We start from the raw sequence: 18807 nt of genomic DNA, 5'->3' as shown, positions 1-18807 counted from the left end.
GGGGGTTTGAGGATAATTTCTTTTTTTGTAGTGGATTAGGAGCTAGGGTGCTAACTACAAGGTCAGCAGTTAAATACAATCACTGCTCCACAGGAGATGAGACTTTCTGTTTCCGTAAATATTACGTCTCAGAAACCCACAGGGGCAGTTTTAGTGTGTCGTGTATGGTTGCTATGAATTGGAATCAAGTCAAAAGCAGTAAGGATATTTGTTTCTTTGTTTGGAGAAGAGACCATAGCTAGGCTAAAACTGTCCTTAAAAGGCACTGTGTAGAATAGAACGAGGCTTTTCAATTTGGATGTACCAAAATTATACTAAATTAAGACCCAGGCTTGTGGCACTAGGATAGGATCTGGACCTTTGAAGTTCCGGGTCCTCTGTGGTTCTGATGCACAGCAATGTTTGGAGAAGCACTGGTTATGGAGCAGCGGTCCTCAAAGACGGCTCTGTCACAATCTTGGGAAGCTCTCAAAGCACAGATGCTTGTTCCTACTCTCGTATTCTGATTCAATTAGTCTGGGGGCTGTGGCTTAGCTATCAGGGGGCTTCTAAAGCTCCCAAGTAATACTTTATGCAGCCAAAGGTTGAGAGTTAAGGAACCAGAAATCAAATCAAAGGATGTGGCAAAACTACTTTAATTCAGTCAACTATTAACAATATTAAAAAGTTGTGCTGTTCATAGGACAGACACCACCCATCCACTCCCCAAATGGTCTTCACTTTCTGGATCACGGTCATTGTAATCTTGTATTTAATTCATTTCACTAAAGGTATTAGAAGGAGTAAGTTACATGAAGATAGAGATCCTGGTTCTGGTATGGTTTTTGACAAATTCTAAAAATATGTTGTAAGAGCTCAAAGAAATAAACAAGCTTTAAAAAATAAATACTGGTCTCTAACATACATAATTCCCATAGGAGCCATGTATTCCAAAGTGGGATTTTAAGTTTACATTCCTATACAAGGAGGAAGCAGGAAAGTATAATGATGGATTAAAAAAATGGTTCAAAGCCTTACAGCGGATCTTCATTACACGCATCCTCTCCTTTGAGAATGAGAATTTTCAATCAATAGCAGAACACTGGATAAGAATACTTGATGAAAACTAACAACACAAACTTAATTTATTTCTAGTCAACCTGAGCTAAAACAGAGATCAAAGACTAGCTTTCAGTATGGACTAAAACTCAATGCAAAGAAATCCAAATCCTGACAACTGGACCAATAAGTAACATCATAATAAATGGATAAAAGATTGAAGTTGTCAAGGACGCGCAAACATAACAATTATTGTGGTGGTGCGGGACTTGACAGCACTTCTTTCTGTTGTACAGTCACTATGAGTCACAATCGATTCAATGACATCCAACACCAACATCTTGTTTATAGTCCTAGTAGTGTAGTGGGTGAAGCACTGGGCTGCTAAGCATGAGAGGTTCAAGCCCACCAGCTGCTCCGCAGGAGAAAGACAAGACTGTTCCCATATAGAGTTATAGTCTCAGAAACCCTAAAGAGGAGTTTATCTCTGCTGGCATAGTGGTTATGCATTGTGCTGCTCACCATAAGATCAGCAGTTTAATGCCACCAGCTGACCTTTGGAAGAAAGATGAAGCTTTCTACTCCCGTAACGTTACAGTCTTGGAAACTCACAGGGACAGTTCTACCCTGCTGGCAGTTTGCTTTGGTTTTATAGGATTACCGTCACCATGGTATGTCCAACAAGCAACTTTATGGTTGTGTTAGTCCGGGTTGACTAGAGAAACAAATTCATAGACACTCATATGTGTATAAGAAAGAGATTTATATAGAGGAATTGTATATTAAGAACACATCCCATGATGGCAACAAATGTACAAATGTGTTTGACACAATGGATGGATGTATGGATTGTGATGAGTTGTATGAGCCCCCAATAAAATTATTTTTTTAAAAAGAGTTGAAATTAAAAAAAAATTCTCCAGCTGCCTATAAATCTAACCTAAACTTTATGCTGAAATCAAATAAAGATATCAAAGGAAAAACAAACACATCCAGCCCAGTCCAGATCAAGTACATAAGTCTGATATTAGCCCATATATCCAACACTGGTCTATAAATTCCTCTTCAGACTCACACAACAATGCAATGACACCAAATGCAGGAAGATCATAGGCCAGTGGGTGGAACATCTTGTGGGCCCAGTGGCAGTGGAAGCATCTCGGCGCTGGCATGGCTCTCCACATGGCTTTTCCAGCTCCAGGACTCTGGCTCCATCAGTGTAGCTCCACGTGGCTTGTCAACAGGAATGTCTCATAGGGAGAGTATGTGTCCTGCCTTCCAGAAGGAAGACAGGAGTCCCAGAATCCTCAGAAGGACATTCTCACAAAGAGGGCTCAATGGCTATGACCTGGTTAACAGAATAGACTACCCCTTCATTTCAAGTTATAGTTTACCATATATACTCAAGTATAAGCCAATCCGAAAATGAGCCGAGGCACCTACTTTTACTATAAAACTACATAAAAAATGTGCTGAAAAACTGAGCTTACACACGAGTATATACGGTATGTAACTGCCACAATGGCCAAATCTAAATATGTCTTTAAAAGCAGGTACCTCCAAAAACGAAGCTACATTGCACGATGAAAGATTGATGATGAAAATAAGGATGATGGGGGATGAGAGAAATATTTGTCACCATGAACAAATTTACTTTCTACAAATGAGAATTCTAGAACATTCCATTGTTTTCGATGGGAGACTGTTGTTGTAAGAAAGGATTGTGGCATTTTAATCTACACAGCCTGCTGCAAATTTTAACTGTGGTCATGAAATAAAGTTACTGGGTACATCGGATTTATCAGAAGTTGTGAAGTCTGTTCCAGATACAGAAAAGGTGGGAGTTCACCCCCATCACTTGGCACCAGGACTTAGGGAAGATGTGATATAAGCACTTCTCTCCCTACATAAGAAAGTGCATCCAAGAAAGTATGATAAGCTTATCTCCTTGCAGCCCACAGGTGACTACCAGGAATCCGATGTCTCCATACAGAGAAGGCAGTCCCAGCATATTTCCTTTTCCTTCATTAAGCAATGATCTACACAGAACACTGCCTTCCTCAGAGCAGCTTCCTTGTGTTTGAAATGACAGAAGCACCAACAGCTGTCAGACAAGTCCCACCCCTGGCAACCTCACGTGTGTCTGAGTGGAACTGTGCTCCAGAGGATTTTCAATGGTCACTTTCTCACACGTGGATCATCAGGCCTTTCTCCTGAGCTGCTTCTGGGTGGGCTCTTTGGGTTACAAGAGAGCAGATAACCATTTTTGCACCACTCAGGGACCTGACATTACAAATGGTTTAAAAGTAATAACCTACAGGCCCTAGACCTTCCGTAAACACACACAGCAAACACAGGACCATGTACCTCACTCTTTTAGTGCTCACTTTATTTAAATTTTGTACAGAAATCTATGATTCCACTGAATCTAATGTGCATTTTGTGCATTAGTACACTGGGGCAAGGAATACACACACACACACACAGTATCTTAGTATATCCGTATCTCTCATTTTCCATTTACACACACACTGTGCCCTATGCGTGTTGTTGCTGGGTGACTTTGAGCTGGCTCCGACACAGTGACCCTACGTGCAACAGAACGAAGCACTGTCCGCTCCTGTGACATCTTCACCATTGTTGTGAGGCGTGAGTCCATTGTCACAGCCACGACGCCAATCCATCTCATCGAGGGCCTCCTGTGTTTTCCCTGATCTGCACTTTACCAAGCATGCCATCCTTTATCATTCATGCATAGATATACATAAATACACAGTTAACTGAGCTACACGTTAATGTGCTAGCTTTTTATAGATTCTCTTAAGACTTACAATTACACATATACACACAAATAGGATGAATACATTGGAAGGGGGCTTAAAATATTTCATATCATTCAGTGAAAACAAATAACACACCCCACTGTGACAGACTGGTGTAACTCATGTATCACTGTCATCTTCCAGCTCCTGAAGTCAGGAATATTATTTTTACTTTTGTCATATGGCAAAGAATGAAATTCTATGAGTTTTCTCAACGAATATACTGACAGAAAAATAGTAATCAAGATTTTGTGTGAGAGAGACTGAGATTGGTGCAAGGATTTTTAAATGCTCTTGTCTTTTTGAATTATAACATTTTGCATCTAAACTAGAAGCAATACATTCTTTAACTCTAGTGTCTGTGTAGTACATATTAAAAGGAAGAACAGGATTGGATTGGGTCAAATGCACACTATTAGAGTAGAAATACTGGCTCCTAGTTGTATTATCATTTTCACATTTATTTTATAAAGCACTGTTGTGTAGTATATTTAGTCATTATTCTTACTCCTCACAATTTAAAATTACAATTAGACAAACAGCATAATAAATTTTAGTTTGATAATTAGCCCTTTCCAAAAAATCATGCTATGGTTTACAAAGTTAATTGCACTTCTGATCAAAACAACAAAAAGATTTTCCATAGGGGGGTAGTAGTGGTGCTTAGCTTTAAAACAAGTTAAAATAAACTTAAATTACTAAATAATAATTCTCATGTGTATGACACATTAGCTACATCACAGTGATGTTTGGTCAGTTTTTGTTAGAATCAAATAAAAATCATTCGGCTCATGATAATAGTAAATATATACCTAGACACTGAAGTAAACCAAACTGCCGAAATGATCTCTTGTCATTGCCTTGGAAAGGAGGCAGGAAACATTGATGCAAGAATCTGCAAAACACAGAGAAATTTAATGAGACCTTTATAGTGCTATGAGAATATCAAGATAAAGAGGAGGAACTTTATTAGTCACTTTGCATATTAAAGAGGTAAAGTAATTGTAAAGACTAAAGATAATAATTCAATTAAAAGTAACTTTAAGGAACATTAACCTATATGCTAAGGGGTTATTGCTGAATCATGAAATATGTTTACATAGCTCTAACAAAGTCATCTCTAATAAATATGAATTTAAAGCAGTTACATTCACTCTGGCACTAAGGCTGTAGAGCACAGGTCAGCAAATTACAGCCAGATGTAGCCACTCATCTGTGTCATTACAAATAAAGTTTTATTGGAATAGTCATATTCATTCCTATTTATATTGTAGTGTCTCTGTCTGCTCTACAACAGAACCATGGAGCTTCACAAAGACTGGGTAGTCCTCAAAGCCTAAATATTTGCTATCGAGATTTTAGCGGGGGTGGTGTAGATCCAGTCCCCAGGACAGTCAGCTGGCAATCTAGCTGAAAACCAAGCCAGTCTGTATATTTGAGGATTTCTCCTCATTCTATAATTCTGAGTTGGACACATTGAAAGTCAAGGGGTATTATATTTATCCATTTGGCTGCCCACGTGTAAAATTCTTTTATTAGTAAGCTGTCATTAAAATGTGAGAACTGACATTCAAGTGAGACTGTACTGAGGCGCTGGAGCCTTGAGCCATCTGGTCCACCCTCATCCAGAAGCACCTCTTCCTGTTCTCAGTCACACATGCTCTTTTGACTCTCTTGCAACTGTCAGTCTAGTTGAATTGGGGAAGACAACACGACTTGGTTAAACATTAACCAGAAGTAAGATGATCACTTCGGTAACCCAATGTGGTCAGAATAGAGTATTATTTATAACACTGCCTTTGTCCTTGACAGAAATGTGAAGAATATATAAATCAAGGTTCCAATTCCCTTCCAGGTATGACTAATATATTCAAACTGCTCAGTTTAGTCATCAGAATTGGACAAAGGCTTAGAGGGCATGCAAACAACGCTGATCTTGCAGATAAGGATCCTGGCAGAGCCAGTTCTGGAGGGACTTTCCTGCACATGCCCTACAGCTCAAGACAGATAGGGCCAGGATTGACATCCGGGTCTCTTAGTTTCTAGATCCAGTACCTTTTCCTTATTTCTCTAATCTTCCTCAGAGTATGTGAAACTGCATAAGTTATACAGTATACAAAAATGTATTATTAATATTATCTAATGTTCTCTATTGATCTTACACAGATAACTCTTCAATAATCAAAGGATTTAAAAAAATGAAGATATAGGGATGTTACAATGGGAAATGTACAGGTACCAAGTACATAGTGGAGCAAATAAAATATGTACAGGAATTTTTAAAGAATATTTTTTTTCTATGCTGCCAGTACATGTATGCCTAACTAGGAGAACGAGCTGTGTTTGCTAGAATAGAGCATGCTAGTGAAAATTAACGTTTATACTATCTCTCAACTGAAAAACAGAAACTCCCCCCACTCCCATAGGACACAAAAGAGTAATGCTAGATATAATCAGTTAACAGGTTAGCAAGAGTAAACAACGAAGAAGACCCTGCTGCCACTGCGTCAATTCTGATTCATTGCGATCCTCTAAGACAGGACAGAACAGCCTCCACAGGGTTTCCCAAGTTGTAAATCTTCCAGAAACAGACTGCTTCATCTTTCTACCTGGTAGATTCGAACCACTGACCTTTAGGTTAGCAGTCCCATGTTATTGCACCACTAGAGCTCCTTTAGTATGAATAAGCAACAACAAAACAAAACCCCCAAAGCCCACTACTATCAGTCCATTCCAATTCATGGCATTGCTACATAGGGTTTCTGAGGCTGTAACAGAGGGTTACAGAGGGAGAGCCTTCAACTTTCACCCATGGAGTGACTGGGTTTGAACTGCTGGCCTTGAAGTTAATAAGCCTGTTCTTACCCAGTAGCACCACCAGGGCTCAACAACAACATATATATTTGAACTTCTGACCTTTAGGTTAGCAGTCCCATGTTTACTCTACTGCCTCACCAGGGATCCTTGAGTATGAATAAAAGAACAACCCCACCTCCACCCCCCACTACTATCACGCCCATTCCAACTCACAGCAATGCCACGTCGACCCTCATCTTCCTCACAGGTAGCAGTCCAACACTTACCCAACAGGGCTACCAGAGTTCCTTTTTAGATGAATAGCATTGTAAAATGACTTATTTTTAAAAACAGATGGTGAGAAGATTGAGAAAGAGTGAGACTGAGAGGAAATAGAATCTCCTGTTCTACCTCATTCTCTGAGGGATATGAAGCCAATCTGTGTACCAAAACTTGGACCATCTCGCACATGGGAAAAAAACTTGTTGGGATGGCAGGATGTACAGAGGTTGAGATCTTGGTTCTGGTCCTGAATATTCTGTGGAAGAACTCCTCCTCGTTCTAGAAGAACCCTTGGGATAAAGATATTTCAAAAGATAATATGAGTTTATTTTACCAATAGCCCAAACAATATGAGGAAATAAGAATATTGGTATAAAACAGTTCAGAGCAGCAAAGCAAATTGCTCTTCAATTCCTTGGACTAGTCAGGAAATGGGAGATTTTATTAACACGGATCTCATTAGTCTTACATGCATTGAACAACATTCCACGTTGTGTGGCAGGCATGAATCTGGGCACAGAGAATTTTATAATCAAAATCACTTAGTCAAGTGGAGACTTCGAGAGTGATTTCTAAATAGTTGTAGGCAAAATTCCCTCATTTCAGAGGAAGCCAGCTCCTATCTCTTTGCTTCCTATTAACTTCATTTTCCAAGGAAATTTGCTTTTCCATAAATATTTCATTTGTGAGTTTTGACTATATATTAGTGATACCTATTCCACATCATTTAAAAAAACGAATTGTAACCCTTTATACACATGTACTAAATGAAGCAGAATATGTCCAAGGTTTTGCTGACCAGAATTTTTCCCCTAAAGATATTAATAGCAAAGCTTCATAAATTCGAGAATGTAAGATATCATGAGAATGTGCCTCCAAGTTGATTGTGTATATGTGCCTGATACTTTATTAAGAAGTATAGCCTCCACTTAGAGAACAAGAATCATTTAAAATCATGAGTTCCATATGGTTTATTATAATTAGGAGAATTTAGCTGATACATGGTTGTGAAGTACAGTACCTGCTAACTTTATCCAGAACTTAAAGTAGATCTAATACAACTATATTCCAACGGTTTCTTCCTTTATTTCTGTCAGAGATATTAGAAAATTTGTTGTCCAAATTAAAATGCAAATACTTTCATATACGAGGACAAGTCAAAAAGCATTGGTACAAAATCATAGAAACTTTTAATAAATGAAAGTATCAAAATTTGAAGCTATGGTTTTTCAACATATCTAGGTCTAATCACGTCTGAAGGCAGTGTTCCAATCACTCGAACTCTTTCCCACAGTATCCTGTGCTGATTTACACTACAGGACATCAGCTGTTTGGGCATCCTCCACAGTCTCAAATCGGGCTCCTTTGCAATATTCTTTGAGTTTGGTGAACAAGAAGTCTGAAGAAGCAAATCAGGGCTGTAGGGTGGACAGGAGAAGCTTTACAAAGAACGTAACGTTGCAAAGCCTTGCCACCCTCAAAGCGCAGGCAACCCAGTGGTCACGATGGAGACAAATCCTGAGTCGACTTTCCTGGACTTTGTCTAACAAGGTAGTTTCTTATTTTCTTCAGATTTCTTCACACTCAGCTCAGTGTTCTTTTAGAAAAACCGATCCAGAGGACTCCCTGGGAATCCCAAACAACAGTTACTATAACCTTCTGCCTTATTTCAAGTGTCCTGGCAGACCCTCTCAGAAGTCAACGTTTTGATTAGACTTTTTTAAAATTTAAGTACTCTAACTAAACTTGTGTGCAGCCATCCACTGATCACCTAGACATGCTTAAACATGCTCTCTTTGGAATACACTGGTGTTTGTATGAACCGGAAGATTAGCAACAATACTCTGTGACTTATCCTCCAATAGAGTGGATTTTTGTACATGTGTGGATGCCAGCTCCTGAAATGCTGACCACCAGAAGTTCTCCTGGTGTTACTCATGATTTTCTAAAATGATTTTGACTTTAGCAGCAATAAGCAAAAACCCAACTTGCAGTTCCAGATGGAATCAAACAAACCTGGTGGCTTTACGGATGTCAACGTAGGGATTTGGTGATTCAAACAGCCGCACACATTCGGGATCAACATTATGAAATGCCTCTGCGGATTCTTTGGGAAGAGTGAAGCAGCAAGGACCCACAGAAGGGCCCAGTACAACAATAATGTCTTCCACACTACAGCCATATTCTGCCATCATAGCATTCACTGTAACCATAGCAACACCCAGCAAAGTACCTTTCCAACCTGACAAACAGGGAGAAAAGGGGAAGTTATAGCGTAACACTAGGTGAAATGTAAGCTAGGTAAATTAACTTACAAGTATATTAAAAATTAACATTAGCTTGTATATTTTTTCCAAGTCCAGAAACAGTATATATACCACAACATTAATCATTATCTTATAATACTGGTTTTTAAATAAAATATACTTAAAATAAACATTTAATGAGACTTCTCTTTCACGTCTTTTTACATATATCCTATACTTCAAGTTTCCCTCTTCATCTTCTCTTCAGCCCACTCACTTTTTACAATAAAATAAACCTGTTGTATTTCAATTAACAGTCCTTTTTCACACCCTCTCCATTTACTCAACTTTCCTTTCCAATTGGCACCACGATTGTTTGAAGAGCAAACTACAGTCTTTAAACTTACTCTCTTCCAGTGACCAAAGAGAAATCTAAGAATAGGTTTGGTAACAAATAGTATTCCTATTTTATATCCAAGAAATAAGATTCAAATTTAAACTAACTTTTGACAACCTCAGAAGGCAAACCCAGTCAACTCATCATATTAACTTTGGTAAGTCCAAAGAAAAATGCATCCCTGTCTTCCAGATCTATGGTCTATAAAGCAGTGTAGGCTAAGGTGAGCAGACGGCCCGCTTTTGGCGGGACAGTCCCGATTTTTAACAATTTTCCCCACGTCCTGTGGCATTTTAAAAAAGTCCCGATTTTTTGAAAGAATGCATGACAAGCTAGGGGATACGGTTTTTGGCTGCCATGTGCGATTTCGCCAGGATATGAGTTTTATCAATGGTGTCCCACTTTTGTCCCGCTTTACCACTGTTAAAATCTGGTCACCTAAATGTAGGCATATGTCTACAAGCAGAAGGGAATCAGAAAGGATATCCCTCATTCAAAATAGAATCATATACACTTGCAATTTAAATATCATTTAAAAATACATACAGAAACCAAAATTCTATAACATTAATATGTTATAAACCCGACTAATGTTGAGCATCCACCACGAGTCCGTCACTTTGTGGCGGTGCTGCTGGAAGCTATGTCACTGGTAATTCAAATGGCAGCAGGGTCACCCCAAGCGAACGGTTTCAGTGGACCTTCCAGACTAAGAACAGACTGTGAAGAAGGAATTAGCTGTCCACTTCAGTAAACTTAGCTCCTAAGAACCTATGCGTGACATGAAACACTGCCAGGTACCGAAGGCCGAATGAAGAGAAGCAGAACATCGTCAGAGACAGTGCCAAGATGAGTGTCTCAGGTCAGAAGGGGCTCAAACGAGGACTGAGGAAGAGCTGCCTTCTCAAAGGAGACTCGACCATAATGACGTGACTGGAGAACAGGCTCTGGGACTTTCACTTGCTGATGGAGCTGACTCAAAAGAAGAAACAGCTGCACAAACCTATCAATAATCACAACTTGAAATGCCTGGAGTATGGAATCTAGGAAAATGGGAAGTCATCAAAGAGGAAATGGGATACATAGACTGATGTCCTAGACATCGTGAGCTGAAATGAACTAGTAATTGCCATTCTGAATCAGAAAACCATATGGTTTACGAGGCTGGAAATGGCACAATCAAGAGGAATGGTGTTGCATTCATCTTCAAAAAGGATATTTTAAGATCTACCTTGAAGTCCAGTGCTGTCTGTCATAGGATTATACCAGTGTCCTCAGTCTGAAACTGATGAAACATGCAACTAAGATGCATTGATAATTATTGGTGATTGTAATGCAAAAGTTAGAAATGAAGACAAAACAGTAGCTGAAAAAAACAGGGCCATGGAGACAGAAAAGAAGCTGGAGATCACATGATAGAATTTTGCAAAATCAATGACGTTCACAGCAATATGGACTTCTTTCTCAAATGGAATCCACAGAAATCAAATTGTGATGGAATCCATAGAAATCATCCATGGAAGAGATGCTGGAAAAGCTCAATTTTAGCAACTAAAGCCAGGCCACAGGCTGACTATGGAACAGACCATCAATTGTTCATATGTAAGCTCAGGTTGAAGTTAAAGAAAATTAAAACATCTCCATGAGAGCCAAATTACAAACTTGAGTAAATCCTACCTGAATTTTAAGAACATCTCAGGAACAGATTTGATGCATTGAACACTAGTGACAGAGTCCACTAGTACGTGGACTTGTGGCTCTTTGTGAGCTCCTGGATGAGCTCGCCCCGTGGATTGACCGTGAAGATCCGGGTTTCGGGGAGGCCCACCTGCCTATAGGCGAAGACATCATTGGGCCGGTTCCCGAAGGCAGCGTAGAAAGGCTGTCCCTGAGGCAGGAACAGCTGCTGGATGTCACTCAGGCAGGCGATCTTGAACACCTCTGGCTTCTTCTCAATGACCTCTCTGTGGAGGGCTGAGAAGAGGCTGCTGGGAGATAGTAGAATGGGGCCCTTGGGGAGGCCATAGCCCCGTTCGCTCACCCACCGCAAGTAGCCCTTGGTGAGGTCAGCCATGCCGATGGCCCTTGCAGAGCAGTACAGGAACTTGTACCCATTTAGGTGGATTTTGTGGTAGAGACTGGTGATGCCCGGGTGCGTCCAGTCTCTTCCCAGCTGGGGCAGGATGTGGCCCAGAGCATCAGACTTGGTGATGGTGCCTTCAATGTCCGAGATGACCACCTTGTCGTCCCATTTCCACAGGTAGATGGTGGCCTTGCAGCGGCAGGTGCCCTGGTACTGGGTGGTCACACTGAAGACCACGTCATTGGCCCCTTTGTGTAGGTTCAGGCACCTGATCTGGTCGGAGGAGAGGCGGAGGGCCTTCTTGTAGGTGGGTGTGTAGGCAGGAGGGGAGGGCGGCAGGGAGGGGGCCTCGAGGATCACGGGACTGTCTGGGCCGTCGTCCTCACTGCTCAAGACATCTGCCTTCCCCCTCCGCTGCTCCCTGGCGGTGGTCTCCCTCTGGGCGCTGTGCGCTTGAGGAGGGAGGTCCCTGCGCCTCCAGGAGAACCACCACCGTCCCCCCTTCCGGGGCATCTTCTCCTTCTCCAGCTTGTCCACAGCACTCTGAGGCAGGTTCTTCTGGAAGGCTTGGAGGGAGAGGATCATGGGGGCAGCCACAGCCCAATTATAATGCTTCTTGTTGATTTCCACCACGATGACATCACAAACATCACTCAGGAAGAAGGCCAAAGGCCAGTAAAAAGACAAGAAAGAAATAAAAGATTAAAGTGGATGACAAAAGAAACTTGGAAACCGTCCCTTAATCAGAGTACCTAAAGCAAATGGAAGAAATGATAAAGTCAAAGAGCTGAACAGAAAATTTCAAAGGTAGCTCAAGAAGACAAAGTAAAATGAAATGTGCAAAGACCTTGAGTTAGAAACCCAAAGAGAACACACTGGTATATCTTAAATGTAAGGAACCCAAGAACAAATTCAAGCCTGGAGACAATACTGAAAGATGCTGTAGTTAAAACTCTGAATGATACAAGAAGCATCAAAAGAATATAGGAAAAAATTCAGAGCCACTGTACCAAATAAGAACGAGTTGACATCCGACCATTTCTGGAAGAAGCATAAGTGCAGGAACCAATGGTGCTGAAAGAAGTCCAAGCTTCACTGAAAGCCTTAGCTTTCACATACAAGGCTTCACGAATTGATGGAATGACCAGTTGAAATGTTTCAACAAGCCGATGACTCTCACTGGAAGCACTCCTTCATCTATACCATGAAATTTGGAAGACAGCTGCTTGTTTCTTTGAAGTGAGGATGAACACTTTGTCTCAAGTACTTTGGGTATGTTGTCAAGAGAGACAAGTCCTTGGAAAAGGACATCCTGTTTGGTAAGGCAGTCTCCAGGGAAAGGGGAAGACCCTTAATGAGACGGATTGACAATGACTGTAACAATGGGTTCCAGCAGAACCATGATAATGTTGCACCACAAATAATCAGGCAGTGCCTTATCCTGCTGTACATCAGGTCACTGTTAAGAGGCGAAGCCAACTCGATAGCACCTAGAAACAAACAACACTAATCTAGCTTCTAGAATAACAAAGGCCGGGCAATAACAACCCTCTAAAACACAAAGGAATGCTGTCTGCTTGAGACAATGCTAGAATGTGACCCCTTTGAGGTACTCAAAATGCACGGTGAGGGTGTCTGTAACTCAAACACCCCAAAGACTGTGAAGATGGTACACAGTCACCATGAGCCAGAACCGTCCTGGCATCAAGTAACAACACGCTGTTGTTGTTATGTACCGTCAAGTCAGTCTGACTCATAGCAGTTGCTACGTACAACAGAAAGGAAAACTGCCCAGTCTTGCACCATCCTCACAATTGTGCTTATCTTTGAGCCAAGAGTTGCAGCCTCTGTGTTAATACATCTCCGGGAGGGACTTCCTTCATTTTGCTGCCTCTCTACTTTATCAAGCATGATATCCATCTCCAGGGACTACGTCTCTCCTCACATGTCCTAAGTCCCATCATTCTTGCCTCTAAGGAGCTTTATGACCACATTTCTTCCGAGACAAGTTTGTCTGTTCTTTTGGCAGTCTATGGTACTTCAATAGTCTTTGCCAACACGATTCAAAAGCAATAATTCTTCTAAGTCGTCTTTATTCAATGTCCAACTTTCACCTGCATATGAGGCAATGGAGAATGCCATAGTGCACCTTAGTCCTCAGAGTCACATGCTTGCTTTTCAACACTTTAAAGACATATTAAGGGTATACTGGCTAGGTTACTGCTTATTTGCCTGTCATACCCATTAAAAAGAAATTGCAACGAAACCGTGACAGCCAGAACTCCACGGAACTGTCTTATCTTTTCAGCTCGTGCAAGTATGCACATTTTCTGCCTCTGACAGGTACACTCTTACCACCTGTGTGTCATTTGTTTTAGTGGCAAGTATGTGTGCTGTTCTTCTGGGACAGGTTTCCCTGTGAGACAGCCTCTAGCTTTCGCATGTTCACTGTAAAATTTCCCCTATACTTTAAAAAATAGGAAGATCGCAACTGCCTGTATATACTTACCAGAGTGAGCAACCCCACAGGCTTTTTTGACAGGATCTGCAAAAACTATTGGTATACAGTCAGCACCAAGGGCTGCTATCGTGACTCCTCTCTGATTTGTGGTTATTCCATCATACGATTCAGGCTCCTTCCTTCCCATAATCCAGACGTCATTGGCATGGTCGGTCTAAGACCAAAGACAAGTATTAAAAGTACCTTGAGAGTGGGTTTCATTATACCATAAGTAGTTGCTGTTGTTTGTTAACTGGAAGTGTACACACACCTGTCCAAATCATAGGACCATTTTAAGATCACTCCCAAACTCAAACACAATTCCATCGAGCTGATTTTAACACTGGTTAAATACACCACTCCTACATTAAGGTACGAAAGGAACCCTGTGTGGTGTAGTGGGTGGAGCTAACTACAAGGTAAGAAGTTCAAAATCACTAGCCACTCCACAGAAGAAAGATGAAACTTTCTACTCCAGTAAAGATTCAGTCTCAGAGACCCAGAGGGACAGTTCTACTCTTCCAGAGTCACTAGGAGTCAGAAATGACTCCATAGCAGCGAATCTTTTTTTTTTTTTTTTTGTACGTACGATAAGAAAGGAGCCCTGGATGCAGTTAAGGCAACTCGGCTGCTAAGCGAAAGGCCAGCAAGGTTAACCTACAAAGGCCAGTGATTTCAACCTACCAGGAGCTCCAGGGGAGAAAAGAGCTGGCAATCCACTCTTAAAATTACAGAATGGGGAACCGTCCTGGGCAGTTCTACTCTAGTCTACAGGGATGCTCTCAGTCAGAACTGACTTGATAGCACACAGCAACATACAGTAAGTTACCAAGTATACCTAACATTTAATGTTTTAAAGGTTTTGACATTATAGTTTTTGAATATTTTATTCAAAATAAAATAGAGTGTAACATTTAGAACTCCATTGTGACCTACCATGAAAACCCCACGTAAACCTACTGCCATCCAGTCCATTCCAATGGACATTGACCCTACAGGACAAGGTAGAACTGCCCCTGTGGGTTTCTGGGTTTATAAATCTAGGCGCAGAAAGCCTCATCTTTCTTTCGCATAGCAGCTGGTGAGTTTGAACTGCCAACCTCATGTTTAGCACACTAAATAGGAATCCAGGATGCCACCAGAGCTCCTTGAACACTCTATACTCCATGAGTAAATCTCTACTGGCAACACTTTGCAGGACACACTACTTGATGAAAGGAAGATAAATTAATAGCCAGGTTCCAGAATATTCTTAACTTTTCCCATTCACATAAATCAGAATTCTCTAAGGGATACAGCACTGTTTCAATCTCACAAGGTGTGAGATTCTCTTAGTGTTGTTAAGCTAATAATGGCCTTTCTGCTTCCTCTATTCAAAACCTTCCCTTCTAAATAAAAAAGGGCAGGGGTATTATACTCTCTTGAAAATTAAGTGGGTTTTGGATGAGAAATGAGGTGGCTATAGGTGAAATATACATCTCACTGGATGATTTTTTAGGCTGTGGGGAACAGATATACAGAATCATGATTATCTGAAATTTTATTTAAAAACGCCAGATGCAAAAGCAAAATGGCATGATAAGCATCCATGTAGCCACTGACTAAGTCAAGAATGCACTTTAGACCTTGCACAACCCTAACACAAAGGCTTACCTTTATTCGGTAAAACTTCTCGGCATTAAATCCTGCAGCATTGGCCAACCTTCGAAGATTTTCTTGAACGACTGCCTGGGGATCTCTCCGTTTGGAACTACTGAAGAGATTTAATGAGCTGAGAGTTGGGATGTACGATATCCCACCTGCTCTTGTAGTAAATCCGTGTATGAAAACATCTATTGGAGCGTAAGTAGTGAATATGAAAAAGGATGCCACACAATGGACAATACAGTATTTAGCACACAAGGCCCTCAGTGAGACCTCCCTGCTTACTTCAGTCTGCACTTCGTCATCTGGCTTCCACTTGACAGCACTTTGCGCCTCAGTGTGTTCTCACATACTGTTCTGTGTTTGTCTTACCTTCTCTATGGGATTACTGCTCTTAAGGAAAAAAGTCATCTGCCCCATTTGTCTTTATATGCCAACAGCATACAGCTCACAGTAAATGTCTTGGGGGGAAAAAGAAGCCTGACTATTGTAAATGTCAACCTTTTTTTTTTTTTTTAAACATTTTATTAGGGGCTCATACAACTGTTATCCCAATCCATACACACATCAATTGTGTAAAGCGTATTTGTACATCATTTCTCAAAACATTTTCTCTCCATTTAAACCCCCGACATTAGGTCCTCATTTTTTCCCCTCCCTCCCCGCTCCCCTCTCCCACATGAGCCCTTGATAGTTTATAAATGGGTATTTTGTCATATCTTGCCCTGTCCGACTTCTCCCTTCACCCACTTTTCGGTTGTCTGTCCCCCAGGGAGGAATGTCAACCTTTTTACACATGCCAAATGAGTCCGCAAGTCAGAATTTCTACATAGAAGCTGCTCAGGGTCATAAATCTAATTTTAAAAGTGGACAGAGGAATTTGGCTTAAAGCTAAATTTGCGTAAGGAAATAAATGTACTTAGGTAGTGTGGCTTTGAAGGGTCTGAGGGCCTTGACACACCATGTTACCAAACCAAAAAACCCCTCACTGCCATCAAGTCCGTTACAACTCATGGGGCCCCATGCTGCAGCCGATGTAAAATCCCACCCTCGACAACAATCGAGAAAAGGAAGAAGGGCAAAACGGAGGCAAACAACTTCTTTTTGAAAGTTGATTTTTCATAGAAAGTAAAGGCGGATAGTGCGTAATCTACCTGGAATTGAAGGCGACCTAATAATGGTCAATTCTCCTTTCAGTGGGGGCAAACTTCTCAAATAGGTTTCTATTTCATTCTTGATTTCTTCAAATTCTTGAGATGTAATCATATTTATTTCAGTGGATTGTTTCAAGAGGCCTTCCTGCAAAGCCATGTGTAAATCTTCAAACTCAAAACTGTAAACATCAGTGAAGAGTTGATCAATAAAAGCCTTCAATAAGGTCTTCCTGTACATCGGTACGATTACCTTAATACTGCTCAAGTTTTTTTCATCAATTTTCTGTTTAATGGTATACAGAGAGGCAACCAGGCTGGAATTGCTAACAGTCTCGAATTCTCTCTCCAGGGCCAGTAATCCATTGGTTGTCTCTAGTCCACACTTAGCAAAGTCACCATCCCTTTCACTGCTGCTACTGCAAGACATTATGAAATAGAACTTGGCATTGGCAGCATGGGTGGATCGCCCGGCACTCAATGCTTTCATTAATATTTGGTGAGGAGAGCTATTCTGCGAGTTCAGCTTCAAACCAGACAGATCAATCAGCACTGCTTCTGCCATCCTTCAATACTGTAAAAACACTGTTCAGGGAAGATGCCTGTCCCAAGTAGGCCACCTGTAAAGAACAATTAGCATAAATAAGAATGTAAAATTGTATCAATCTTCCTTTGGGTATAGCAGAAAATTGTGGCTGCTTGAAAATGAACTGCATTGTTCTGAAAATGTGACCTGTGAAATAACAATTTTAGAAAGCACTTCTCTCCCCCCCCAAAGCTAACCTACCATCTGTCAAGTCATACCATTCAAAGGAAAGTGATGGGCTAATGTGTTTTGTGAGTCTTCATACATCTTTCCATAACAATAAAACAAGTGTGTATATAAAGTGAGATGTGAACACATTTCAAAGTCATTACTTGTTGACTTACACAGGCCCTGCATTAAAATGTGAGGGTGTTGACCTCATCAACCCTGCCCTGACTGTAACGTTAGGTCCCATCCAGTCACATGAAGTACCAAACCCACACTAAACAGGCTGCCACCTAGTCAATGCTGACTGATCGCGAACCCCAATGGGTTTCCAAGACTTCAAAAACCCAGTATTTCTCCTGCAGTGTTAGTGGTTTCGAAACACTGACCACTCGGATCGAAGCCCAACGCGTTCACTGGGTTAAATGGAGCTGCAGTTGAAAATGGCTTGTTTTAACGATTTACACAGAACTCCTAGTGGTGCAAACAGTTAAGCGCTCTGCTACACAAGGTTGGAGGCAGGAAGCCACCTAGCAGTTCTCTGCAGTCACCTGGCGATCTGCGGCCACAAAGGTTCTTGCAGGCGCTACTGGCCATTCACTTCGCTTGTTCTGAACAGCTCTGCGAAGTCAGCCCAGGCGGTCGCCTCCAACCCGTGCCTTTGCGTCCTAAATTCCCACAAAATGGGGCTGCGTTCTGCGCTTCCCTTTTCTCTGACACTGCCCGGTCTGTCCCTGCTGCTCCAATGCAGTCCGTGGACACACATCACCTGCCCTGGCACCCCACGGACGACATCGCGCCCCGGGACACTTTCTGTCGGAGAGACACGCCCATGGGTCCTCGCCTTCGCGACTTCCCAGTCGGAGGCGAGCTGACCTCCGTTGCGATATGGAGTCCTGGTCACCCTCAGTCTCTCCGGGGCCCGAATGAAACCTGGAGACAGCCAGTGTGTCAACTGTGACACCCACCCTACCGCACCTCACCGTGGACGCAGCTGGCGGGCACCCAGCCTCCGGTGGAACTCCCGTGAGGAGCGCGGCGGGCGGCAGGGGTCGGCCGGGGAGCCGCACGCAGGCAGAGTCCCGGAGACGCGGCCC

General features: G+C 41.7%; 1 protein-coding gene across 3 annotated transcripts; it reads right to left on the bottom strand.

The window, feature by feature from the left end:
- Window positions 1–3406: 3406 nt before the first annotated feature.
- LACC1 (laccase domain containing 1) lies at window positions 3407–18767 on the bottom strand. 3 transcript variants are annotated; one of them, XM_045287122.1, is made up of 7 exons: window positions 18694–18767; window positions 16963–17579; window positions 15818–15996; window positions 14174–14339; window positions 8955–9180; window positions 7068–7228; window positions 3407–4755 (listed from the first exon to the last, which is right to left on the bottom strand). In XM_045287122.1, exons 2-6 carry the CDS (start codon window positions 17522–17524, stop codon window positions 7069–7071), a joined length of 1293 nt encoding a protein of 430 aa, XP_045143057.1. In that variant the 5' UTR covers window positions 17525–17579; window positions 18694–18767; the 3' UTR covers window positions 3407–4755; window position 7068. The 3 variants fall into 3 exon arrangements, with proteins under 3 accessions (XP_045143057.1, XP_004707975.1, XP_045143058.1); XM_004707918.2 differs by having other exon boundaries at window positions 18689–18735; XM_045287123.1 differs by lacking the exon at window positions 18694–18767 and having other exon boundaries at window positions 16963–18211.
- Between the last annotated feature and the right edge of the window lie 40 nt (window positions 18768–18807).

The sequence above is a fragment of the Echinops telfairi genome, unplaced genomic scaffold (assembly GCF_000313985.2).
Source record: "Echinops telfairi isolate 266 unplaced genomic scaffold, ASM31398v2 ScPeMD7_11;HRSCAF=52, whole genome shotgun sequence".
Lineage (NCBI taxonomy): Eukaryota > Metazoa > Chordata > Mammalia > Afrosoricida > Tenrecidae > Echinops > Echinops telfairi.
The sequence above is the reverse complement of the archived record's forward strand: the minus strand, read 5'-3'. Positions and strand labels throughout refer to the sequence as shown.